This window comes from Apteryx mantelli, chromosome 30 (genome assembly GCF_036417845.1).
Source record: "Apteryx mantelli isolate bAptMan1 chromosome 30, bAptMan1.hap1, whole genome shotgun sequence".
In the NCBI taxonomy this organism is placed as follows: Eukaryota; Metazoa; Chordata; class Aves; order Apterygiformes; family Apterygidae; genus Apteryx; species Apteryx mantelli.
In genome coordinates this window covers 3930318-3957305 of record NC_090007.1, presented here as the reverse complement: position 1 = coordinate 3957305, position 26988 = coordinate 3930318, and the positions used below count along the sequence as shown (strand labels likewise).

The window sequence follows — 26988 nt, the reverse complement described above, 5'->3', positions numbered from 1 at the left end:
GAACAGTGTATGAAGTTGAGAGGGAAAAAGAGGAGATGTACAGAATTACAATTTTTTGCTTGTAATTGCAACCAGTAATCACTTCTCTACCTTTTTTTCTTATTGGAGAACTGATTAAATATTACAAAGCTAACTAACTTAATTAAAAGTGCAAGAGTTACTCAGTGATACAACTCTGTCCCATACTTCCCTGTGGAGCCTGGATCATAGTGTCACATTAGAGTTAGAAAACAAATGGCAGGGGGGAAGTGTGGAAACTTGTGTCCAAGGAGTGGAGCTGTAGCAATGTGCCATCATCTGTCACCTGCAAGGCTCATTCTGCAGACTTCAGCAATAACAGTTTTCCTTGGCCGTGATGTCAAGGATTTAGGGCAGAGTCCAGGTGGCAGATAGCAGCTCTGAGACAGACAATGGAGAGGGATACAATGTCCCCGAATAAAAAATTCAATTTCAAACTTGAAACAAAGAAAGAATCTGAAAGACACCAAGGGTTAAGGATGATCTAAGTGGGAAAGGGAAAAAGGAAAGCAGAGTAACAAAAATATCTGTACAGTTATGATAACAAGGAGGTGCACATTATATTCTGAGGAAATAGTGTGATAAATAGTGTAGGAATCTCTTGGGATGATGTTGAACCCAAAAGGGAGCTGTTACGCTAGGAAATTCATAGAAAACACTGCTTTTACAGGAACAGCCATTGGTGGAAGGGGACAATAAAGGGACCTCAGAGGTTTGCAAACGCATATCACCTCTTCCTAATAAAGCTGCTTTGTAAATCCCACTAGATATGCTAGATTTCAGGGTAGCTAAGACAGTAGAGATCCTAGGACCTGCTCAAAGCTCCCTGACTGCATTGTATCTGGGAGGGTATATGGAAGAGTTTTTCTTGTCATGAGCCAGCCTAAAGCTTCTCCTGCCACTTTCTACACTGTAGCCATTTGAGGAGACGTTCCTCTTTCAGCTGCCTTTGTCCACCACAGAATACGTCCACTAAAAAGGGAGAGCAAAGATGACTTAAAACTCCCTTACACTTGTACTCTGGCCACAGCTGAGGATGAAGACCGCTTCCCTCTTTAGCTCAGACAATCCAAAACAGATGCCAATTTTTTACCCTGCCTAGAGAGCCTACCATGCTGCATGCATCATTGACTGTATTATAAACATGCAGTACACAGTTAAGGAGACAACTGTACATCTGAAAAGTACTTGGGACCAAATTTTAAAACATCTTACAGCTAATGCTGTTCCACCGTAGCCCATGCAATAGTGTTTGTTCAGCTGAACATAGAAGGTGGCCTTTATGTTTGCTGGGGTTTGTAGTGAACTGAAAGGAGGTCAGGATGGAAAAGGGAAGGACTCATACCTCATCTCCTGCTTCTGCCAGCACCTTTCACAGCCAGAGCTATGTTACGCTGCTGCTTGGAGCGGGCAGTGTGGATGCAGATTCCAGTGGAGGACCCTTGTGATTGTGAGGAGAATGGGCACAGCACTCACCTCCAAGGCAGTGGCAATGCTGCAAAACAGCTGCGAGAAAGGGCTCTGTGGCAAAATGCTGAATGGGGGTTATTGATGTGAACAGGTTATCAATACTACTTAAAGGTAGCAGTATCATAACAGAGCCTCAACATTGCCTGCTGTATTACTGCAGTAGTGATAAAGACATAAGCAGGGTGTCACATCTTCTGCATTATTGCCCATGACCTCGTGGGAATTTTTCCTTTGGTGGAACCAAAAGTCATCATCATCTCTCAGCTTCACATCAGGACGACAGATTTCATGTAGCACAGCTCAAACTCCTGAATATCCAAGGACAATGTTCATTCTTTGCCAATGCTGCAAGGAGAGTGCCCATGAATGCACTCTTCCCATCTACTTAGCTGTATTAATATTTCATTGTAGGATATCTCATCACATTTGCTCTTACAGCTGATTTACTTTAAATAACTGAGACTTATCTTCAGAGACCTTCCTCGAGCAACACATGGCCTCAAGCCTTTCCTTAATCTTCCCAGCCACAGCTGCTGAGCAGACTTTCCCGTCAGCTGCATGATACTTGAGAAGTTCAAATTTAAAGTGGAAGTATTCCTTATTTAATCAAAGTATCATTCTCTGATGAAAACTGAGGTCTTTGCATGCTTCCAGTACAACTACTCATTTCTAAAATAATTTTCCTTCATCTTCACTGACCTGCTGGTTGAGCTGTATCCACTAGCAGCAATAGCTAAATTATATTGAGATAGAACTGCTTTACCTCTGAGAAAAAAAATGTGCGTCAACATCCATGCTTTTGTCTTTGCAGTCTTGGTGAACAGTAACATATAGGAACAGGACTGAAGATGTCCTGACACTCAGACATGAACAGAAGACATGTTCAAAAAGAAATGTCACTGATACGCCAGAGTTGAGTGATGAACATTTTTACCAGATGCTTTTGTGTCAATGAAGAATGCAGACCGAACGGCAACACTTGTTTCTCTCATGCTTATTAATGAAATATCTGCTGTGTGGACATGACCTAAGTATGTTTAAATCCACAAAAGCGGCTGATAATAAAGTCAGCCAAAAGAATGACGAACAGACAGGCAGCAGGGCTTAATCTCTGCTTGGACTGCCTTAGCAACAGAGCTGTTTACAGCATGACACATCTTCATTCTGCGTGTCAGGTAACATGCACCCATCCTGGATCTTCCTGCTGATCATTTTCATTTGTACTCCCCTGTGATCACTGCAGCCACTAGCTGGCTGAAATCTTGGACACACTATGCAACTTCATCAAAGCTGGGACTGTCTTTGTTAAATTAGGACTGCATGAGCAGGCTCAGCATGCCTCTGCATAACCGTTAAGCAAGGAAAGAAGGAGGGCCATAAAGCCAAGAATAAGGTGGGGAGGCAAGTTTACTACAGCCTAGATCAATTTAATCTGCTGTGGAACTGCACTGTCAGGATGAGGCTAAACCAATCTAACTGCCGGCTGCTGCCTCTGTTCAACCCCAGGCACTCATATGTGTGGCTGGCTGACTCTACAGTGAGCCAGTCTGAGCAGCTGAACTGCAAGAAAACTAACCCTGTAAAACAAAACATGTAATTTTCTGCTGGGTTAGCTCCCCAAACTGGCCCATCACAAGGTAAGGAGAGTGGCAGGACTGTGCAAGAGGGAATGAGTAGGGTCAGAAGGAACAGGACAGTCTCTTTTGGCAGCAGTTAACTACTAATTAGCTTTGTTGCAATACAACTCTACCCCCTTAAATAAAGGAACAGGTCTAATATATCTCAGATTGGATAACTCAAAGCTGAGATTTAGACCTAAATCCTTGCCAGGTGCACCAAGACCGTGCTCAGTTCACAAAGTTGTACTTTCAAAGTTATACAAAATCATCCAAATGCTTTTACGTCCTTCTTCCTGAAACATGAACTACCTTAGGGCAAAGCACTTTGTGTAGGTTGTAGCTGCAATGGATTCACTGCGCTTCTCAAAGCACGTGGGGCATACGCCTGCATTTATGCCACAAGCCAGTGATGGACATCCTCCCCAAACTCTTGTCCTCCTTAAAACTGTAACCAGAAAAAAAGCTCCCTCCACTGATTGAAACAATAGAAACTTTCCAAGAAGTTCTCCTCCAGTGAGTCTATGAATAGTATTTCACACCTTGGCTCACTTACTCACTGTAACCCTGCCTGATTACCATAACACTACAAACATTATCAACACTTGAACTGCTGACACAATCTCCCTTTGAGATCTGAAAAGATCGCTGGAGTGCAAAGTGAGGTAAACACAAGAAAAAGTAATTGAGGGGGAAGGATTCAATTTTGGTTCAAACGAGCATAAGACCACGGAAAGCTGCAATATTTTGGATCATTATGGAAGAACATTATGGCATCTTTATTAGCATTTTGGGGAGTCACTAAAAAGTGGAATTGGATCCTGTTTGAATAGGTTGCTCAGCATGCTGTGATGTTAGGAAGTTCAGATTTGATTTCATTTTGAACACTTGAAATCGAAGTGAAAGAGGCATTTTGACAGCAAGAAAAGGCTGGCACTTAGCTTACTACAGAGTCACTAGGAAGAAGTACAGAATCCATGTTGCATTTTATTTTTGGCAAAAGTGCAGCTTCACTCTTGGGAAGATAAATGCCTGATAAAATAGCAGAACATTTCAAGACAGGTCCCAAAAGCATCGTGATATGTAACATGGATTCAGCTGCCTAAAATCCAAGAGCATGATTCACCAAATCTCACCTCACAGTTACAACCTTGCAACTGCAGAGTCACTCCCATTTGCACCAGGAAGTTAAGCACCTGAAGTTGTGCTGCTGCAGCTACCCAGACATACCACTGTGCTACCTGAGCAGAGACTCTCTGCACCTTTATTTCACCTACAACAGCCAGATGTTCCTGTTCCTTAACCTCCAAAAAGCCCATGCAAGCAGGTGTCTTTAGAGCACATCTAGCTCTCATCAATAACACAGGGTTCAGCAAAAGGCTGGGTTTCCTTGGACACTTAAATTAAAAAGCTGATGAGGAGAGGAGGCACCCATTTATATCTAAATACATGGTAGTGCTTTCTCAGTGTGTAACTGGGCTTCCTACCCTCCCCTCATACCAGATGCCTGTGAGAACAGGCTGGATCAGGGGATTCTCTATGGGTTACTCACTGTGCATCCAGGAATGTAAGACTTACAGAAAGAGACGAGATGATGGAAGACAGAAGGGAACTGTGTAGAAAGTAAGATGTTTCCTTCTGTGTTCCAGTTACTGCTATCAAGACCACATCTGCATATTACGCTGAAGAACTGTTAGATAAATGCACTTAAAAATACTGAGACCAGACGCAAACTTGTCTGTCCGTAGTCAAGTGTGCGAACCACTAGGCCAAAAAGTCAGGATCCTCCTGGCTTGTTCTCTTTCCACGTTCATGAATCTTATATTCACAGCTGCACAGCAGCCCAGCTGTCACAGGAAATATGGGATATGGGTAAGGCATCCAGACTGTTCTGCAAACCAGCAGGTAGGCCTGGAAAAGATCTCCTGGGCTGAAGACCCTTTCTACTTGCAATAACACTGTTTTTCCTGTAACCACAAAACAGCTACTCATCATTTAATATTAGGAAGCATTGACGTATTTTAGTTGTCTTTTTAATAAGAAATGTTTTCTCTCTGACTCAAAAGAAATTAGTCCCATCGGCCTTTTGCCTTCTCTCTGCCTCCCTCCTCAGCAACTGACCATTTCTCCTCTCCTTGACCCAAACTTTTCTGTTACCTGATCCTTCATAACTGTGCTGGAAGGAAGAAAGAACTCAATCTACATAACTTGCCATGTGTTTTATGAATCATCAGTAGTGGCTTCGCAAACCACTGTAAACCAATTGCATCACTCAGTTATTTACATAACTGTAACTTTATCAGTTCAGTGCTCCACTTTACGACATGCCAGTTTGCTGACACCTGCATTGCAATAGTCACTCCATTTATATGCTGTTTTCCTTACCTTAATCCGGAGCAGTTTTGTCGGAGGGAGGGAGGGAGGGCTAGTCAGGCTGTAGTCCCCAACAGCTCTGTCCAACGCCACGTGTCGCATTCCGCAGGAGCAGTCACATCCCCACAATTGACACTGGCACGGCATCCAGCTGTAGGCTTATCAGTACAGTCGTTTATGTTTGGAGGTCGGTTATGCCAAGATAGCTCAGACCAGGTGTACACGGCCTTTGGTATTCCACACAACGGTGCTGTTCACGTTGGCACATCCACATTCAGGCTTTACAGCAGAGAACATCATGACCAAGCGCTGCACTACAGAGAAATCAAAGCCAAATTGGCTATCAGTTCCAGTCAGAGCTTATTTGGGACTTGTCGAACAGGATTTCAGAAAGTGTCTCTTTCATAGACTATAACTTGGGGATCTGTTCGATATTTGAACACAGTATCGTCCTGCCCACCTTGGGCAGGCGGTGGATAAACGATTACATTCAAAATACTTGTTTTTCTCACTTAAAAATATACTGTAATATAAATAGTAAAAGTAGATTTTAACTGTTCTAATAAGCCCATACATTGTCATGGGTTCAACAGCCTATGTTCTAAAATGATAGGTGCTTTTTAAGTACCTCAAATCCTAATTATTTAATGAAACAACGTTAAGAAGTCTGTTATTTAGAGACCATGTGTCCATCTTTGTGTCTCAGAGCCCTTTGGATGTCTCAAGGTATACCCAAAAAAAGATTGGTAACTTTTAAGACTTCAAGGGAGCATTCTGTACAGAGGGAATGTGGAGCACTGTTCAACAGTCATAGCCACAGTTCAAAACTCACCATGATTTATACCAACTAACAAAGCACGCACAGGTCATGTCCCTGCGCGCCAAGTCAGGGTTCCTTGCTAAGGTTCTGGCAGCCCTGAATCCTGAATTGCTTTGCTGTGTGTTGATGATGCTCCGGGCCTATGTGCAGCTGACTTTCTGGTGATTACCCAGAGAAAGCTCTTCCTGAGTGGTATGACTCACATCACACCTCTGTAACTGAGAAAGTCACAGCTAACCAAAAAAAAGTAAAATGAACAACATCCTAAATAAAGTCCCTCCCTCTGCTCCAGGGGTCCTGCAAGTTTTTGTTTCACCCTCTGCACACATTCAAATGAGCAGATTTTTGCCCAATCCAAAACCTTTGGAAGTCAGTAGGAGTCTTTTAATTGACGTCACTGGGCTTTGGATCAGACCCAGAAAAGCTGGATTTATAAATACAGACACTGTAGGTCAGGCACTGTTTTAAATTGCTCTCAGTGTTGCCAAGTGACCAGCTACAAGAACACCACCTGAATGTAAGAGCACTGGGGTGCTCCCAAGGGAATAGGATACAGCCAGAGATTTCTGACATTACCGTTTTTCCAGGCTTTCTCAGGGCCCTACTACCTCGTGCAAATATTCACCAATACATTTGCCCAAGTGCTGATCCATTCATGGCATCCTGACCACTGAAGCAGAAAATGCTTTCAAGCCATCAGTCTGCTAAGCGCTTGATTGTGTATTGCTTGATTGGAACCGATCATGTGGGCTACAGTGTTTAAGAGAGGAAACTATAAAAAGTGACTATATCTGTTTTAAAATTGTTATTATTTCTATTTGTGCAGGTATTTATAACCATGTTCATCATAACCCTGCTGGCTACAGCTTTAGAAAAGACTGGAAATAAAGAGCTGACAGAATGTGCTTTAGTAAGATGAGAGAACAGTCTTAAGTGCTCCAAGAATGCATTATAGCACACTGGCAAACAATAATAGTACACATGATCTGTGCTCTGAAGACTTGAAAGCAAGAATGATTGGGTGGAATTTTTTCAGGCCTACATAATGCAGGAGGACAGACTAGATTATCTTAATGATTTTTTTTCTGGCATTAAAATATACACAGCTGTATTGCAGTGATTCCAAAGCTGTGGTTCACAGTATTGGCTCTTTCTCCTTGTTTCAACTTGCTCCATAAAAAAGCTGAAAAAGCATGAAGTACTCTAAATACTTTTTTTTCCATATAAAGAGTACCTGCAATTTCTGAGGGACTTTTTTCTTTTCCCTTCTTTCTTCAGTTGTGAAGAAAACGCAGGGTTAAACTGAACACATTCATTGTTGGCAAAGGAAGAAATGTGGACCTGCAGGAATGGGTTCCAGCATCATCCGTACAAGTGTTTATAGGCTACTGTATGTCCTGTTTGGTGTGTGATGCTTAGATTTTAGAATACAATTGTGTGTGCATGCATTCATACATGTATATTTTAAAAATGTATTTTTATATAAGCAGTAGAGCAGGTGTTTGAGGATGAAATTAGCAGATCTGATATAAAGCAGTTTAGGAGGGTAACGGAGGTAAAAGAAGAGGTAACAGATAAAATAAAAGCAGGGGAAGCATATAAAAGAAGTAAGGAACAGAAGCTGGTTCAGCAGGGCAGCGGCAGGATGGCAGAAGGCAGCCTACTGCATCAAACTAACAAACACATGATCAAGGGACATCATGATGAAGACCCCCATTATACCTTATGTTTTCATTTACACTCATTTCAAGTACCTATAAACTAACCGCTAAGCTAATTCATTAGCATCTCATTCTCATTTTGACAGCTATAAATGGCACTATGCAAACGACAGCATTCTCTTACAGTGACACAGGGCAGAAAATCAGGTCTTTGGCGTCCTTGTTCTGCTGGGACTCCACCTGTATCCAGGGCTGCTAAGTGTCACGGCACGATTGTCTCTTCCGGGCCACAACAATTCCTTCTTTTCCTGGGGACATTCATACCCTCCAGGGGAAGGGGAGCAAGCGACATTTTCCGTTACTGTCATATCACACACAGGCCTCCCTGTGACGGTCCCGTCTCGCCTCCTAGGCGCATCCCTCTCGGCAAGGCCCGGGCCCTGTGAAGCGGCCCGGCGCCGACGGAACGCGTGTCTGTCCTCCCTTGTTGGTGCTCCCAAACCTGCTCCCGTGCGCGGTCCCGAGCGGGCCCTGGCGCTCCCGCTCACGGCCGAGGCGGCTTTGGAGGCCCATCAAGGCCCCTTGGCCTGAGGGAGGCTCTTCCCGGGAGGCCTCCCACGCTCGGGGTCCGCAGCGCCCCACGCTGCCCCGGCGGGCCTCGACGTGGCGTCCCGCGGGCCCCCGGCTCCGCTGCCGCCGGCCGCGCCACGGCCTCCCCGCGGCGGCCCCCCGACGGCGGCGCGGCCCACGCGGGCCCCCCGAGGCCGGCGAGCGCGGGCGGGGAGGCGGCGGGCAGGGCCGGGCCGGGCTGGGCAGGGCGGCGAGCGGCGCCGCGCGGGGAGCAGCGCCCGGGCCGGCCCCGCCCCGAGGCCGCCGCCTCCTCACCCCGCTCCGCGGCGCGGCGTGGCGCGGCGCGGGTGTCCGCGGCGCCCGGGTCAGCACCGCCGCGGGGAGCGGGCCCGCCGCGGTGCCCGGGAGAGGCCGGAGGTGAGGGGCGGGCGCTGCCCCGCGGGACGGACGGGAGCGGCGCGGCGCTGCCGGGGCGGGTAGCGGAGGGAGGCGGCACGCGCCGGCGTGAAGTAACGGCGGGCGCCGGGGCCACCTGAGGGTGACCGGGGGGGGGGGGAGGCAATGCCGGCGGGTGCAAGGGGAGCTGCCGGGGCCGGGGAGTTTGGGGGGGGGCAGCGGCAGCAGTGCCCGGAGAGGTAACGGCGGTAGCCCGGGGGAGCGGGCAGTGTTTGAGGGGCGATAGGGGGAGCGGCACTGCCGGGGGGGGGGGGGGAGAACCGGCAGTGCCGGGGTGAGGTGGACACGGCGCGGGGGGGGGCGGCAGGGCCGGGGGGGGGGAGAGTAATGGGGAAGGGACGGGCAGTGTCGGGTGAGGTAACGGGGAAGAGGCAGCAGTGCTGGGGGGGGGGCAATAAGGGTGCCTGGCATTGGGGGGCGGGGGGGGACCAGGGGCGAGGGTCTGGGGGCCTGGGGAGCGGGGAGGCCGGAGGGGGCAGGCGGGGGCACCGAGGGCAGGACCCGGCTGTCCCCGAGGCGGGGGGCGAGGAGGCAAGCGCAGACTCCTCGGAGGAGCCCGGCGGGTGCTGGGGACAGGCCGGCTCCTCCACGGGTGGGGCTGACGGGCCGCGGTGCTCTCACCAAATGCGCCATGTCCGCGCCGCCGTGTAGATGTTCCCGAGTGGTTTTGAAGGCCGCCCGGTTCTGGCATGCTGCACCTGAGACCATGGGTAGCCTTTGGAGATAGGTGATATTTTGCTCAGCGCTGTTGTGTTCTTACAGCTGGCATCTCTCCAAATCCAAATTTCATCTGAGGCCTCAGAAACCCGCTTGAAGACCCGGGTCTGGCAGCACAGAGTTGCCCAGAGCCTTCCAAGTTAAAATAGTGTCTGTCCCTTTGTGACAGACGGGATTTCCCTCCCGTGATCTGCTCACTGATGCAGAGGGAGAACAGATAAGTGTCTTTGCTTTTTCCTGCCCAAAATGCTTGGACTGCGCTCTTCAAAGCTCTGAAGGGGATTTCTCAGTAGATAAGCATATTTCAATAGGATAGGCCTTTGAAGGGCATGGGAATTTTAGGCCCAAGTCTAGGACTGCAGCTGCTAGCATCTTTGGATTAGGTCAGAAGTTTCGCTTTAGTTTTGAAGAGTAAATATATGGCCATTGTGACTAGGGAAATTGCCTTAACAATGTGAGCGTTGCTGAAGGACAGATCCTTGCTAAGTCTGCAAAAGTCACAGTAAAAAAGAGATTTTGTTGACCAACTCCTCATGCCAATCCCAGCAGAGGTAAGATTTATGGAAAGAGTTCAGAGGACCTGTCTCTCACGCACTTAGGTACACTTTGCTGGATGGAGTAGGTGCTACATGGCCTCTTTTGTTGACTGTGCCAATCTGGAGGAAGAGAAAAATCCTTTGCGCAGTTCTCATAAAAGGAGGAGTTTCTATGCTTCTCATATAGCACAGCCAGATCTTATGAAATCAATACAGAAATAAAGGGCTATATTGAACTGTCTTTGTGGTGAAGAAGGTCAGAATAGACGATCATAGTGGTACTTTTTGAGAAACCATTATGCCTTCCTATTGGTAGCTATTAGTTGAGGTCCTTCAGTATTTCACTCTTAACCCTTTGCATGGAAGAATGATGTAATTCAGAAAAGACTTTCTTGCTGGCAGTGAAAAGTGTTTCTATAGAAAAGGATGGCAAAGCTGGCCATGAGGCTTAAAGAATATGTTTGTAATTTTGAGCTAAAAAAAAAAAAAGTTGTGTGATGGTCAAAACTCAAATGTCATGAGGCCAAAAAATTCAGCTTAGGTCAAAATTGCAAGAAACCAAAACAAATGCTGCATTGGGAATTTCACTTCTGGAATCATTTGAAGCCAGACTGGACTATATGTTTAGAGGAAGCGGGACTGTTGGGGACTGGTTGTATGGTATGGGCTAGAAGCACTCTTTTGTTTTGTGCTTGCATGACAGTTGAATAAGATTAATGTTAGATACCAGAGCATGAGGTGAATATTTCCAGGATAAAAGATGATGCTTAATATAAATTTAGACATCTAAATTTTTGCTAGCAAGATTCAAAAATGTTCCCTTATTTATCTCCACCTGTGATACAAAGATAAAATTTTGTTGTTTTGCAAGTTTAATGTAAAGTTTTATTAGATAAGTTTTGCAAAAATCAGATGGAAGATGTTTGAGAGTACAAACATGGTGAATTCTGTCCTCTAAAGGATCCAGTCTCTCTTTTGACCAACCAGGGACTGCTGTAAGATGTGAAAATGTGCTGGTGATTCTTCTGTCAACAAGCTCAAGTTCAGGAAGATATTCAGGAGACTTACAGAGACGTACAAACACAGAGGAGCTTTTTCCCCATTTCTGTTTAAAAAAAGGGAAAAAGCTTTTATATTTTTAATCCAAGGCTGTATGCTGGAAGCACGCTGTGAGGTGCTTGTGCATCAGTCAACAAAGAAGCTGGCAAAATAGAATAGTGTGTCTGACATTAAGCCAAAATTTCTTTTTTTGTTATCTATGCCTAGAATCAGTGCTATTGATTGAGGAATACCTGTTCTGGATTATTAGCTGTTACAGATTGATGAAATTCATATAAAATATGAATTTTCTTAAGGTAATTCCCTTCTCATGTGTTAGAATTATACTAAGGAGGTAAAGCTGAGAGCAGAGGTTTCTCAGTTTGATAGCTGCTTCCAGGCAGGAAAAAGAGCAAATATAGGCAATGAAAAATAAATATTGCTTTATCCTTCCATTTTATTCCACCTGACTATAAAAGAAATCTGCAGAAACTGAGTTTATTTCTACAGTCTGTCACACAACTAATTCAGGTGGACTCAGCTTCTCTGTTCATAAGTGGCAAAGTTTAGATTCCTGCTGCAAACTTCACCGTCAGTGCCTGAGGAGCTAATGCTGTATTCCAGCTCTAATCAAAATAAAAGTGTCGCTTCTGGATTGGTGCCCGTTTCCCTTGTTCTTAGAGAGCTGCTCAGAAGGCCCTAATCTAGCAAGAATTAGAGATAAAGGGAAGTACTTGGAGATGATTAAGCTGTCTACTCTTAGCTCCCAAGTCCACTTGAGGACACTGACCCATCTGAAATCTGAAGCCTTAATGCTGCATGGCTGACTTGTGCAGACATCATCAAAGATTTAAAATTTTAGGTTTCTAATGTTGACTTTTCTAGCATAAATAGGTCTAGAGAAAGTAAGTTTCTTTTTAATACCACTTCCTCCCTTCTGCACATGAGGAAATTCCTTTTTTTTTTCTCTTCATGCGGTCACCAGCTTGATGGAAGGCACTTTTATTGTTGTTTGAAAGCTTATTTGTGGTTTTCTGACATCCTTTTGGATGGAGAACTTAAATGATACTGGTCTGAAGGAGAGAAAGAGTGTGAAGAGTCAGTATAATGACAATAGCCTATTTTTTATAGACCTGGTGGTGTCCAGTAAACACAAAAATCACTTTATCGGTGATTCGTTGTATTGAGAACTTTTGTGAAGGATAACTGATGCTCAATCTTTGATTACGTTCTTGAACCCAAGAAGAACCCTTAGCAAAAAAGCATCAGGAAAATCTAACTGCCTTCTGCCCCTTGAGATATATACAGTGCTGTTACAGCTTGAGCTGTTTTTTACTAATGGTCCCTGGTATCACAGACTTGGGAGCACTCATTATATGTCAAGAAAAACCTGAAAATAAGCTCCTGCCTGTAGCAGGACAGTTGACAGCTCTTAGTGCCATACACATGGGAAACTCAGTTGTACGAGTACATTCCATGTACATTGACAGATGCCTTTAAGAAAGATTAAAGGGCATTTTACTGGTTGATTTAGCCAGGATAAGTCCGTTATAGAGACATTCCTTATCTGAAGATTTCTGAATAGGCCGTAAATTCTCAGGGCTCTATGTTTTTAGTAGCATTATGTGGCAGATAGATAGAAGCAAAGACAACTGACAGTACAGGAGTATCCAGGTGAAGCCCAAATATCTGAAAACTCTGAAACCTTAATAAATGTTAGTACATTAGTCCTCAGACAAATTTTACCTGGGTCTTCATTTGGAAATCACTGTTTAGCATGAGAAAAATAGAAGAAACTACACAGCTGTCAGAAGGATAATACCAGCTCTGGCTCTGAATCTTTTTTCCAGCTGTAGATATTAAATTAAGATTTACCTCGAGACCTCAATTTAGAGCTGTAGCAGATTTTCTTATTTCTTATTTTCTCACTTTTCTAGTTCTTCCTGAACCTGGATATGGTCAAGCTAGAATGTACCAACCTGACTCTGCTTTGCCAACTGTTCATATGTTTCATTTTGTTTCTGAGAATTTACAAAAATTTGGGAAAGCTGAGTGCAGAGAAGTTTTTAAACAATCAAGAATACACCTGTTTGTAAAAGCTTGATTTGAAAAGCCTTTGTGAAAACAAGGTATCAGCAGTGTATTGTCAAACTTCTGGTTTCGGATGGAAAATTAATATTGTTTTCTAAATTTTAATTGTGTATTGTAACAGCAGCTCTTAAGATATTCTGAACTCTCCCCTGCAGATATTTTGGGGACAAATTTGCTTTGCGGCTCATAGCTTTAGACAAGTTCCTCTTCTTTTCTGAAATATGTACACCAGAGAGCAATACTCCACAGGCTAGGAAAGGAACTGAAAGATTTTGTAGAACTTTCGTTTCTGCATTCTCTGCTCCTAGGAAGCAGCGTATATGGGCTTGATACAAAAAAATCAAACTGCAGAATAGTTATTCCTTCTTGTGAGTAAAGATTGTGATAACTGGTTGTTTAGCCAGTACAGCTGTAAGTGGTAAGCCTGTAGCCATCTAGACATGCTTCCGAGTTTTCCTTCATTTTCTTCCAAGGTAGTTATAACCAGGGGACTTCTCATTCTGGAGAGTGCTGCACACAGCTAATACAAACGAGTTTCTTTTGTGACCGATGCTTACAGCAGATTGAGTGATTTAACATCCATTCTTTAGCAGCTGAGTTGCTATGTCTCTGTGTTATAATGTTTTGTCAAGACTTCAGAAGTGATTTAAAACCAAAAATCTCTCAGGGAATCTTAAGATCTTAATTGATATCTACTTTTCCTGTGAGAGAGTAAAACATAGCAAGAATGTAATCGTACACAATCTTTCCTGGTCGGAGATGGGTAAGGGAAAGTTTTACACGCTTGCTACTCAACCCTAAGAGAGATATGAGAGAAATACAGGTATAGGGGGATTTATGTGATGTTATGCTGAGGATCCCTGCAATTAGTTGAATACATACAATCAGAATTTGTTTTGTGCTTTATATATAAAATATTTAGGCTTAAATTGTTTTTTTTCTTTTTTTCAGGTTCCTTTTGCAGAGGTCAATAGGGACTTCATGACATGAATCTGGATATTTTCAGGTATGGTGTTGCAGTTGCGACGTTTGGAACACAACGGAGATGCTTTCTGCAATGCCAGTTTGATCGGTTTAAGCTGGCGTTCCTTTAGAGAGAAGTCACACCTTTGCCCTGCCCCAAGCCACTGGTTCTGGTTTTGTGTCATCCCTTTCCTTGAGCCAGCTCAAACATTTTTGAAGCCAGGTAGATTCGCTTTAGGGAACTGTTGTGAGGGAAAATCAACTCCGAGTACAAAAAAGGTTTAGTTTTAACCCAGATCTTTTTCTCGGCCTTGTTCACTGTGAGGCGTCACATACACTTCTGTGGAGTATAGGAAGGTAGTGACACTGATGGGAATGAACAGGTCAGGAACAGTGGAGACCTGGACCTATTCTTTGATAGCAGTGTTGGTTTACGTTGGCTTTAGCTGTCACGAACCTGTGACAGGAGGTGGGTATTTTTGCTCTGGAAAGAACAGCAGTTTTGTTTTAAGGATAGTAGGGAGATCTCTCCACCCATTGATATAATCTTAAAGGAAACGCGGCTGTTTCCTCCCTTGCTGTGTTCATCTCTGCTTCAGTCTTTGGCTTTGTTTAGGTGAAAGCAAACTTACAAGAATGAAGATTATAAAAGCTCAAAGGGCTAACATCCATAAGCCAAAACAAATAGTTCATCTTGTTTTTCTGTTCTGTGGGTTTTAAGTTATGTATGCTTGTTTTCTGAAATGCTGAAAGTTGAGTTCATAACTCACAGCAATTATCTGGAAGATCCCTTTTTTTTTTTTAATGTGGCTTCTTTGGAGGCATTCTAACATTGATGTGACATAACTAGATAACTAGTACACACTAAAATCCTAGTATAAACAGTTTGGAGCTGACTCTACTTTAGCAGTGAGGATAGAGCCTGTGGATAAGAACAAAAGTGTAATGGGATTCCCACTGTCAGCATGGTTGTTGTACTCTCTATGTTGTCTCCTGCTTGTATCTCTAATGTCCATTCCAAATTTCTTCCCTGTAGGAGAAAACCTATACTTTCACCTGAATAGGAAGGGAAAGCTAGGAGACTTAATCTGATACCTTACCTACTTAAAAGTAGACTGCTTTTTAAAAAACAAAAATCATGTAATTATTCCCTACTAGTAAACTGAATTATCCTGATTTTAGTTAATATTAATAGAGTAACTGGATATTGCAGACACATCTGCAGTGGAATATGTCATAGGTTTAGAATTTATGACAATATTTTCATTGTAATGCAGCACACTACAGATTGTGTTAGGCTCCAGCTCATACAATCTCTAGATCTGGAGTATATCTGATATAGAGGCACCTGGGAAACTCTACCAGGAGCTGAGGCCCTGCATCCTTGCCCAGCGGGGTGTAGAGCCCTGGCATGCACAGTATGGGTTCTGTAGTTGTACCACCGCTTCATAGTCTTCAGAGGGGCTTGTTGTTTATCACGTAGGGGAGCTCAGTTCCAGGAGCCATTGCCTAACCGAAACTAGTATCTGTTGTAGAGCTACCATAAAGGACTAAGCTGTGCAATGCAGTGATCTCCACCAGTTACATCCTTGCTGTCACAGGAAAAAAATAGAACTACTCTCCCTGATCCTGCTCTCAAACATATGTACCCATGATGTGACTCAGTGGTGGTCTTGGTCTTTCACACAGATGTACATACAGACAGCTGCAGACAACTGTAGGCTCTTTTCCCCAGGTTGCTGCAATATATTGCAACTCCTTGTTCCATGTCTTTGACTTCCCTTCTCTTTGCAACAAAGGCTTTCATTTTACTGTGGGTGCATAAGATGCCTGTATTAACCTCTGGTGTGTCTGTATCAAAGGTTTTAATTCCACTGGCATTTCATGACAAGTTCTTCCTAAGTAAAGAGAAATCAAATGTCATTGTTTTCCCAGTTTTGAAAATGTACTGACGGCTGTTTTTTCTTTTGGGGATAATTGTTGTGGTGTATTCCTGTTTCCTGAGGAATACACCTCAGCATGATTTGTCCATAATTACATACTCAGTTAATAGCTTAGCCATGTTGAGAATCCAATGCATATTCTCCACTCCTTTTTCCAGTATGCTCTTCCTTTACTTAATTCAAGAGTAGCTGTCATCTGAATAAATAGAAAATATGTTCAAGAAGTCTAAATGTGGTAATTCAGTTAACTTCAAGATTGATTCAACTTTTATGGAAATCGTTTTTGATGACTAGTTTCTTTGTTTTAAAAGTCAGTTTCAAAAAATCAGGGTATTCTTCTTATACTTTGCTTTGTGGGTTTGTCACACAGATGGCCACAGACACAGGCATGGCATATGCCTTCCAACATAACGAGTGCTGATGCCCTGAATCAAAATATGTAAGGCAAAAAAAGTCTTGAAAGAGGGAAATTATGGGCTCTGCTCCGGTTATTTTTTCTATAATAAGCAGAATTATTTTTACCCATTGAGGTACTATCAGAACTTTTTTGGGAACTGCTTCTCAATTGTCCATCTGTCTTTTCTTCATGTATATATGAAAGATATCTTTCTTCTGGGGGAATTGGAGGATGTTATGTCAGAGGTTGTGTTTAATGTTTTCAAAGAAAAGATCAGAGGAATTTTTGTGTTTAGAGATGATGCTACAGTAAAAACATGAAGGCAGAATTCCTGAATTTGATGTGATCTCTTTGTAATGTTATTTTGCCTTAGTAATTAAAACAGCTTGCAGTGAATTGAAGTAAGAAGAAAGTGTCCCAGTATCTGTGTTTTAAAAATAAACCCTGAGCTCAGCCAGCATGTGTCAGGGCTCTGCTGTGAGAGCCAGAGATGTTAACTTTGTACAGCGAGATCCAAATGGCTGTGACTGACATTCTGGCTTGCGCTCCAGGTTGGCTTATTCACTTTCTGTAACTGATATAGGTATGATTGTCTCAGCTCAGGCAGGGCGGAACAGGTGGCTGCAGTGAAGATAAATTAATGTATTTAATGCGGAGAGACTGGCCCAGCGTGGAATAAATGTGGTGTTTGAATCATCTGCCACAGTCCCATGGCTTACATCTGCAGCGTAACGCAAGGACTCCTGATTAGCAGAGCAGGAGGCAGAACGTGCAGCTTACGGAGGGACTTTGGGTTAATAAAAGACAGAGAAGACCACCCAGGCTAGGTAGTCAGAAGCAAATGCTCTGTCTCCGTTCTGCCAGACTGCTCGTTAAAATGGTCCCATCCCAAGTCAAACTGAGAAACCAAATGCCAAAATTGCTAGATAAATACCGCAGTCTGGTTTCAGCAATAAGTATCATGACAAATAATATACTGGCTGATAATGATTTGTTTATATAATGCCTAAAGCACAGTTGTGGACAGGATCCCCTGACATTAGATACTATTCCAAAAAAGAACAAAGAAGGGCAGTCCCTGTTGGAAGAACTTAGAGTTTTACTTTTTGATTTACACACTATCCATGTTAGAGTGCTTTTAAGTTATCTGTGCTAATTAAGAATTAACAGTTCATATTCAAATCAGCTTTTTTTTTTAAAGCATCCTCATATGATAGATTGCATTACTAATTAAGCAGTAATAATTATAAAAAGTGAAACACTTCTTTTAATTTTGGAGAAAGGGAAAGGGAAATCTTTATATCAGTTTCTGTTTCTTGTTCAGACAATGTTTTTAATTTATTTTACTTATGTAATATTGGGAATGTAGATATTCTCAGATAAGGTTTTACATTTTGTCTTTTTGAAAGGAAGGGAAAATAAAAACACTAGTTTTAAAGGTATGAGTATCATTAAAAAATCTAATTATACAGTAATTAAATTTCAGTTTTCTCTCTAAGCTTTGGAACAGCCTGGTGAGTTTGTGGGAACAAAAACCTGGGAAACTGATGGAACTGTTGATATTAAAATCAAAACCAGCTGGTGCAAGGTAATTAAAGCCTGTGTGATTCCTGTGCAAGGGAGGAGAAAAAAGACTGTGCAAAAAAGTCATGCTTTGCATCTTTCAGATGTGCTAGGTTGTAGTATAGGATGTCTCTCTCAACTTCATGAAGACAAATTCAGTTTGTCTGGAATGACAGATAAGTGCCTTTTTATTTTGTGTTGGCATTCAAGATGATCCACTTCCACTCTGATGTTTTATCTTTAGTGTATCTGTGGTATAGAAGTCATATGCATCTGTTCCTTTATCCTCCTGTTTCCTTATTTGTCATAACTGATTCCCTCATTTTGACCTAGCGTTAGCAGTTCAGGCATTCAGTGCTTCACTTAGCTGAGCTGAATGTCACAGCATTGCTAGTGACAGACAGTTTCTCAGATCATGGTTGCTGGTGTGGTGGATTAGAAAACACATATTTGGGGAAATGGATCATTTGGGGGATAGTGAAGGATAACTGACAACTTGACTCACCCTAGGGGTTGGTTGACTCTATAAACAAGGAACAGGAAAAGAAAAATTGGTGAAGCTTTGGACTGCAGGGATATAGGAATTCTAGATGAAGCTAGGGATGAAGAGCTTCTGAGAGCTGCCATGAACTGAGAACCAAATATGTAGTTGAGCTTGCCTGTAAGAGAACAGAAAGGCTTGCCAAGGGTGATTCTTAGAGGACAGGTTAATAGAGAGCCTTCAGACCAGAACGATGTGTTTATTCAGAAATATTTATGCTTTAAAAGATCAAGTGTCACACTGGACAAGCATTACACTGTCACGTGAGCATTTATGAAAGAGACTTTATTGAAAGCCATGAAGTATTTTAATTCTCCTTTTCAAATCCTGATTTATGAAATTGTATTAGAATCTCAGCTTACACTATAAAAAAATGTACTAGCATTCATGGCTGCATCAAGAAGTTTGAAGATGTGATCTGAGTATGGCCTAAGACTTGGAAACTTGAACCCACTACCTGCTTTTTATTTTTCACGTTTTTAAGTTGACATTAAACTTTTTCAGGCCTGATTTGTGATTTCTGAATAACAGGGATAGTGATAATCAGTTGAAAATTTTCATTTGAGGGTAGAAAAGATGTCTGGGGCATGTATTGTATCAAAAGGTTCTGGGCAGACCATTCCTATTTCTCCAGCATATGAATCTCCATGCACAGAGCCTGGGTTGTAACCTCCAGAGCTTGCCTTCAGAAGAGTCTTGAAGATCTCACATAGTTGTTATTTTTTCATGCTTGATGTTTTGAACCATATTCAGTGTGTATTCTCACAGTGTGTGATTCCTTTTAGTCGCATTCTCCTCCCCAAATCTGTGAAAAAGCCTCTATCAGTTTTGCAAAGAATGTGTGTTTAGAGCGGGTGGTTCCCCACCACATTACATACAGACAGCATCTATAACAATTCATGCTTAGCCCTGTTGCTCGGCTTTCTACTGGAGCTACCAATCTCCTTAGACCTCAGTCCTACCAGCAGAGGAACAGGCTTGCCAGGGCTTGAAGCACTGGCCAGCAGCTTTAGAAGCATGAGAGAAAGTAGGATTGTAAGTGCTTGTTTTTACAGAACTCTTGACTGAACTCAGACACAGAACGGAATATCAAGAAGATGGAAGTGGGTTTGGGCTAGCCAGTAGGAATATAGAGGCATTGCCCAAGCATGCAAGGATAGGGATAGGAAAGCCAAAGCTCAACTGGAGTGAGGGATGTGAAGGGTAACCAGCAGGGCTTCTCTAAGTACATTGGCAGCAAAAGGAAGACTAAAGAAAATGTGGGCCCATGGCTCAGCAGGGCAGAGGACCTTATGACCAGAGATATGGAAAAAACTAAGGTACTCAGTGTCTTTTTCTGGCCTTAATTTTTCCTGGTAAGGTTTGACCTCAGTGAACCTGGGCCTAATAGCAGAATCTGTGGAAATGAATTATGTTTTATGTCTTCATTAATGATCTGGTTGATAGGATGAGTGCACTCTCAGTTCATGGATGATACCAATCTGGAGGGAGCAGTTGATGAACAGGGCTGCTGTTCAGAGGAACTTCAGTGAGCTAGAGAAAGGGACTGACAGCAACCCCATGAAGTTCAGCAAAGGCAAATGATAAATTCTGCCCCCTAGGATGGAATAACCCCATGCAACAGGATAGGTTGGGTGTAAACTGGATAAAAAGCGGCTTTTCAGAAAAAGACCTGAGTGTCTTGATGGACAGCAAGCTGATCATGAGTCAACAATGTGCCCTGGCAGCTTCCCAGTTCAAGAAAGTCATTGACATACTGGAACGAGTCTAGCAGAGGCCATCAAGACGGTTGGAGACTGGAGCACAGGAGGCTGAGGGAACTTGGTTTGTTCAGCCTGGAGAAGAGAAGGCAAAGGGAAGGGATCTGATTGCTGTCTGCAGCTACCTAATGGTACAGAGAAGGTAGAGCCAGACTCTTCTCAGAGGTGCATAGCGATAGGCTGAGATGCAACTGACACAAGTTGGAACATGGAAAATTCTGACTATGCGTAAGGAAAAAAGTGTTTACTCTGATAGTAGTCAAACCCTGGATGAGGGACCCAGAGAGACTGTGGAATCTCTGTCCTTGAAAATATTCAAAGCTTGACTGGATGTGGCATGGAGCAACCTGCTCTAATTGGACCTGTTTGGAGGAGGGTGTTGGACCAGAGACCCCAGAGGCCACTTCCTACCTAAAATATTCTATGAGTCTATGAAATTTATGGTCCTGTCAGCATCTGTGATATCAAAGATGGGACTTGTTCCCAGATCTGTATGTAAAAGAGGCTGTGGCCCCATGACTTAGATTTCACTCTGTGGCAGCATTTTCTTTTGCTCTGAAGACTAGGAGATGGGGAAGAAGGCCAGTCAAGGTGCTGAAAGAGATTTTTTTCCCTGGAGCTGGAGAGAAGAGGATTTGAGAGAAGAAACGGTTCCTCAGCAAGGAATGTTGGAGTGAGAAGAGCTGTGTGATTTGCATTCTGACGTGGATGCCTGACATCAGCCTGAAGCCCATGCTGTCAGTCAGACCTGGCAGTCTACTTCAGAGCCAAACACTCAGCAGTCACAGGAGCCTAACAACCCAAGACGCTGGCAGGCGGAGCACAAGGTATGGAAGTTTATAAGTAATTTATGCTGGGTAAGGAAGAAGAGAGTATTATTCATTGGAGACCTAGATAAGCAAATTTGTTTGCTGCAGTTTTATTTTCAGCTTGTAGCAGCTATTTGGGGGTGTATACTTTTCTGGGAGAGAGGTCTCCCAGATGAGGGAGGGTATGAATGAAAATTGCTGCCTTTGACAGAGCCCCACATGACCAGCCAGATCGAAGTATGAGACAGGGCTAATGTTGGTGAAAAGCTGGAAAGTTTAGCCACCAAGGACCATAACACACTGTCAGTGAGCTGAGAAGAGGCGTTTTCTTCATCACAGGGGCTGTGGAAGGGAATTTCCCCTTTGTACTTTGAAGTTAGAAGTAAAGAATCAAACTGCTATTTGACTAATAGTGAAAGTGAACAGATAGTGAAAGGTTCATTGAAAAAGACTGGATGAAGAATTGCAATATGAATTTATTCTTAGGTGGGCAACAGACATGAATTAATTTGATAGGAAATGTCAGCTGGAAGATCTGAGGGAGGAGAACATCAGGAAGAAGTTCACTGATCACTACTGAAGAGACAAGGCAGCACAAATCATCTCAAATTTTCAGCCAGCTTCTAAAATAGAGAATGTGGAGAACAAGGTCTGGATGAGGAGTGGGACCCCGAGACAACATAGTGTTGAGGACTACAAAGGGAAGGAGACTTTTTGTTTCTTTCCTACTAGTTTGAATTGAAGGACAGGCTTATTTCACACAAAAATGGAGGGAAGAATCTGCCAGAAGTTGAGCTTTTAGGGAAAAGAAATGGGCATTCAAAATATCAAGAGAAAAAGATGAAAAAGCTGGGGGATATAAGAAGAATGAAGCAGAATTAGCTGCAGGTAAAAGGAGAAGGACCAAAAATTCATACCAGATTCAGTCCACGTGACTGTGTATTCTGTATCAGTTGTGGCCAGAGCAAGCAGACTTGTAGTAAACTCCAAAAGAAGTTAAAAGAAATGAAGGTATAGAGGGTGGTGGTTTTTGTAAGAAAGTTACTTAGACTAAGAGAACGAGGACAAGGCATGCCAAGAGAGTGAAGGTCAACAGATGGTTCAAGGACTGGAACTATAAGGAAAGATTTGGATTTTTTTGCCATGGGAGGACATTCTTAGAAAGGCACTTTTCCTAAATGATAAATTTCAGATGAGCCCCTTGGACACTGTCCATCTATACTTAAATCCACTTGCTGGGCAAGAAAAGCTTTAAACTAAAATGGTGGAAGAACTGACAAAGGGATAGGCAGAGAGCAGGGTTTCAGGCAAAGGAGAATATTGCTATAGATAAGGGGATGTCAGAAAATAGGTGCAACCCCAGGATAGTTTACAGAGGTAAGGAAATGGAAATGAACATATCCAAGCTGACATGAAATTTGAAAAGGGTTAATGTATTCCCATCAAGCGGAAGACTGGATAGCTAATCTCCATCTCAGCATACCAAAACAAATGATACATGTAATTAAGCATTTTGGAGCAAAGATTTTTAATCTGTACATATCACCAAATCTTTGGTAACAATGCTTGATATATGCTAGAAGGAAAAATGATCCCAGCAACTATAATAAATTTGAGGTGGGGAGGGGAACCTGGAGACTGATATAAAGAGATTAAATATAACATGAGTTTACAAAAGATAGCCTATATCATACTAATCTGTGAGCTTTCTTTGATAAAATCACTTATTTCTGGGTAAGAGAGGTGTGGTAAGTTTCGTGTCTGAACTTGTGTCTTCCCTTGTGGTGCTATAACAAGTAGTTAAAGTGGAAAACACCAGGATTATGAGAAGTGTAAGGCAGGTAAGAAACGGACTAGAAGAACTATCAGGAGGGAATTTACTCATAGAATTCTTGAATGATTGATTTCTTAAATTAATTGAAGGTTCCAATGCATAAAATGTGTGATAAGCCAAATTCAGGAAGCACGGACAAGAGGAGGATTGGAATACAGCAGCTCTTCCAATCTGAAAAAACAGGGAACCTGTATAAATACACGTAGGACTCAGTTTCTAGACCCCAAGTGGCTCTCAGAAAGCCAGGAAGAGACTCTCCGTTTTGCTGTCCAGCATATCAAGATTTAAGAGGCCTTTTTTAATTATTTCAGCAGTAGCCCCATGCAAACAATAAAGCAACTTGGATCTAGAAGGAATATAATTGCATCCATATGGTGGTGTGCTTCTGCATTAACTAGTAATTTCCCCTGTGGCACTAATGTGGTGGTGGTGGCAGCTAATTAAAGTCCTGGGAGAACTGGCTGTACCAGGGAGTCTACTATAAGAATACCTGTGCTAGTTCTGGCAGCAGTATAGTTAGCATGATGGTGCACTTAAGCTAATAAGACTTGGCAGACCTAAACAGCTTGGCCAAGAGCCACTTTGGGGATGTTTGTACCTGTGGCATTGTCCATACACAAACTTGCATAATTCTTCTTTAGACAATGTGGCCTCTATGGTATGATCAAGAACTGGAAGGCCAGAGTAATAGAAATGAGGTGACATTTAATAGTACAAAGTGCAGAGCTGTGTGTTTGGGGACTAATAACAGAAATTTATATTACAAAGCAGGGATGTAACTGCCAGACACTCCTCTCTGAAATCCTGTTCACAGTCTCGTCATAAACAAAGGAATGTGCAAAGAAAGGTTTTCCATTTCTCTGGTTCTAGTTAGGTATGAGAGAGGATTAGAAGCATTTGGCCTGTTTAGCTTAGACAAATGAAGGCTGAGAGAAGAATATTGATCTATAAATGGTAAGAAGAGCTTGTTTAAACTAAAACCCCATGTTAATACAAAAAATATATGGCATTAAAATTCTTGCTTGTAGTTGATTTGTATCCACCAGAGGGTAAGGTTTAGGAACAGCTTTCCAGTATGAGTAATTGGTGCAAAAACATTGAGACATCTGTAATACAGCTTGGTACCTTTATTTGAGGAATTACTGTTGCCTGTGATAGCAAAAAGCTGAAAGTGGCTAAGCGCAGTCCTGGATGTTCTTAAAATTAAGTGGGTGCATGTAGGGAGGAGGAGGAAACAAGTTAGTGGATTAGTATGTTGGAATTTGCAAAGAAGTTGGAAGTACTGTGTTACTGGGGTCATAATTCCTGCATCAAAGACCAAAATGGCTGTAATATCTAAGTTACCAGTATTTGTTGTGCTAACATTAAGGCAGGGGGGAGCGGGAAGGGAAGATTGATTAATCAATGCAAATTAAAAACTCCAATGTAATTTTTTTTTATTATGGCGGTTTGTCTTATATTCCTGTGTAGGGTGTAAACAGTGAACAGTGCCTAATGCAGTAACGTCTGGCTTATGCTGTAGTTAAAAACTGTAGGCCTGATACCTACACCTAGACTTCTTCAGAGCGAGAGCGTAATTACCCCATTCTTTCCTAAGACTTGTGGGTCTTTTCTCTCTCGCTCTCCCCCACCCTCATCTCCTATATTCATGTATGTAAATTTATATTTGTGCATATATATATAAATGTTTTGCTTGGAATAGTTCTGTAAGAAAAACAGCAAAATAACTCTTTGAAGATGTAGGCAACAGTTATTTCTGGGCAAACCTGCTCATCCATTTTAGCTATGAGACAAGGAGTAATCTTTCTAGCTAGATGCTGTGCTGCTTCTCAAACGATTCTGCTTTGAAACTGAAACTATATATAAATAAGTATGTCCCCAAGTGCTTTAAGTGTAGTAGTATTACTTATCTCTGGCTCAGGGTTCATGGAGCCCAATAGTGCTATTCTCTGCTGCAGCGTATAGATACTGCAATTCCGTTCCTTCTGGCCAGCCCAGCAATTTCTGCTTTCCTTGGAGCAGTTCAGTACAGCCTGACAAGAGAGACCTTTGGCATTCTAAAGATTCAGATGAGACCATCAAGGTAAAAAAAAAAACCTAAGAAAGGCAAGATTTAACAATGTAAATGCAGTGGACAGGGCTGCTGGACTGCACAAAGTCCAGTTGCTTTGATACCTTCTCTAACTGTTTACCTCAAGGAGCTTTGCTGGATTATATATCGAGTGCCTTATCCTGTCGCAGTATGTAGACTGAGTAAATGGCCAAGCCTTGCCCTCCCCTGTCACCATGACATAACCGTGATACTTTTCTTTTCTTGGTTTCATCTTTACATGTATATTCTACTACCAGTGTAGTATTGTTCTTTCAGCCTAAACTATAATGTTCACTGTCTGTGAAATCCTAATGCTAATCTGTTCAGTGTCAGGTATGGGGGAGTGCTTTGCAGGGGGTTGGGTTTTTTCCTTTGTTCTTGCTGAACTCTTCTATGTGGAATAGGCTGTCTTTTTGTTACACCTGTATTCAGAGCTGGGGGGCTTATTGCTATCTATTACTACAAAGCTGCTGCTAATAGTGCAGGATGTTCTGTGAGGCATAAAGGACTTTTGAAAAAGAAGTTGGCCAGTTTATGCTTTTTTGTGGATTCTCAAAGGGCGGTTTAGAAACAAAAGGGTGTTTTAGAAACATCACTGTTGTCCTCGGCTTTCCTGCCTCAACTTGAGAACTTGGCCTGTCTAAATTGCAAAAGATAAATATATTGCTTTATACTGTACACTTTTCTATACTTTTGCAATGTGTTAAGATCTCTGCAGAGATACAGAAATCCTCCAGGAAGGCAATCCTGTCTATAGTTTGCAGATCACAGTAGGTTGGATAATGGCTGTTTACTTCTTTAGTGCTTTGAATCCAAGAACATCCCCCTTAAGCAAATCGGAAGACTTATTTTATATACTCCCCCTCTTTGTCCATAAACACATTTAATCCAGGGGACAGAGAGCCCCTCCAGAGTGTTCTGGAGACAGAAGTCTTGGTTGCGTAGCTGCAAAGCTTGCTGTTGTGGGAACTTTCCCTAGCACGCCTGCTGTCTCTGGACTGTCTAATAATGCTGTTGTACTAAGAAATGCTTTTCTGAAGGGCTGAGGCAGGAAGGAAGTTCTCTAAGGTATTCTTGATGTCCTTTTTAGCTAGCAAACTGAAGCTGTTCCCAGACTAGACCATTAAATGGTGTGAAACCTACACTCCATCTCCAGGATATGACTCAGCCTTTTTGCTCCATCCCAGCGTAGTGTAGGAGTATGAGATGTGTTGTCCCAAAGCAGGCACACAGCAACTGCAGCTACAAGACCCAGACTTTCTTGGTGACCAACCAGATACCTTCAGGAAGTGCAGATCTTCAGATATCCACAGCCAGGCCACTACATTCATAGACTAGAAACTTCATGCCTGTTATGACAAGAGGAGACAAATACTAGACCTGCTTTTTGCTGTTCGTAGTGCAGTGGCTGTGATCCGTTGTATCACCACAGGTCCAGCGGTCTGTGTTTAAGACTAAGTGCTAACTCTTGTTCTTCAGACTCTGTTACACAGCAGACTAAGACTAATTCATGATTAGCATAAAGGAACAGACAATGTGATCGCCTTCTCTTCCAGCCTGGTGGAATTGCAATGTGGAAATAGAAACAAATAAATACAAAAGATCAGAGAGTAAAAACTAAGGGTATGTACATATAAAAGGAGAGCTGGTAGCCAGCACAGCAGCAGACTTGCCGCATCCTCACCAAACCAAGCTGTCAGTGCTGTGGAAAGGAATCTGT

General features: G+C 42.8%; 1 protein-coding gene across 2 annotated transcripts in view; it reads left to right on the top strand.

The window, feature by feature from the left end:
• The window catches only part of CERS4 (ceramide synthase 4), a 55221-nt gene that overhangs the window by 773 nt on the left and 27460 nt on the right, over positions 1-26988 (top strand). The window contains exons 1-2 of one of the 2 annotated variants that reach the window (XM_067312923.1): positions 8858-8945; positions 14318-14372. In XM_067312923.1, the coding sequence (XP_067169024.1) occupies positions 14353-14372 (20 nt within the window). In that variant the 5' untranslated portion in view covers positions 8858-8945; positions 14318-14352. Of the gene's footprint in view, positions 1-8857; positions 8946-14317; positions 14373-26988 lie in introns of those variants that run through there. The other variant, XM_013958718.2, reaches the window with a different exon arrangement.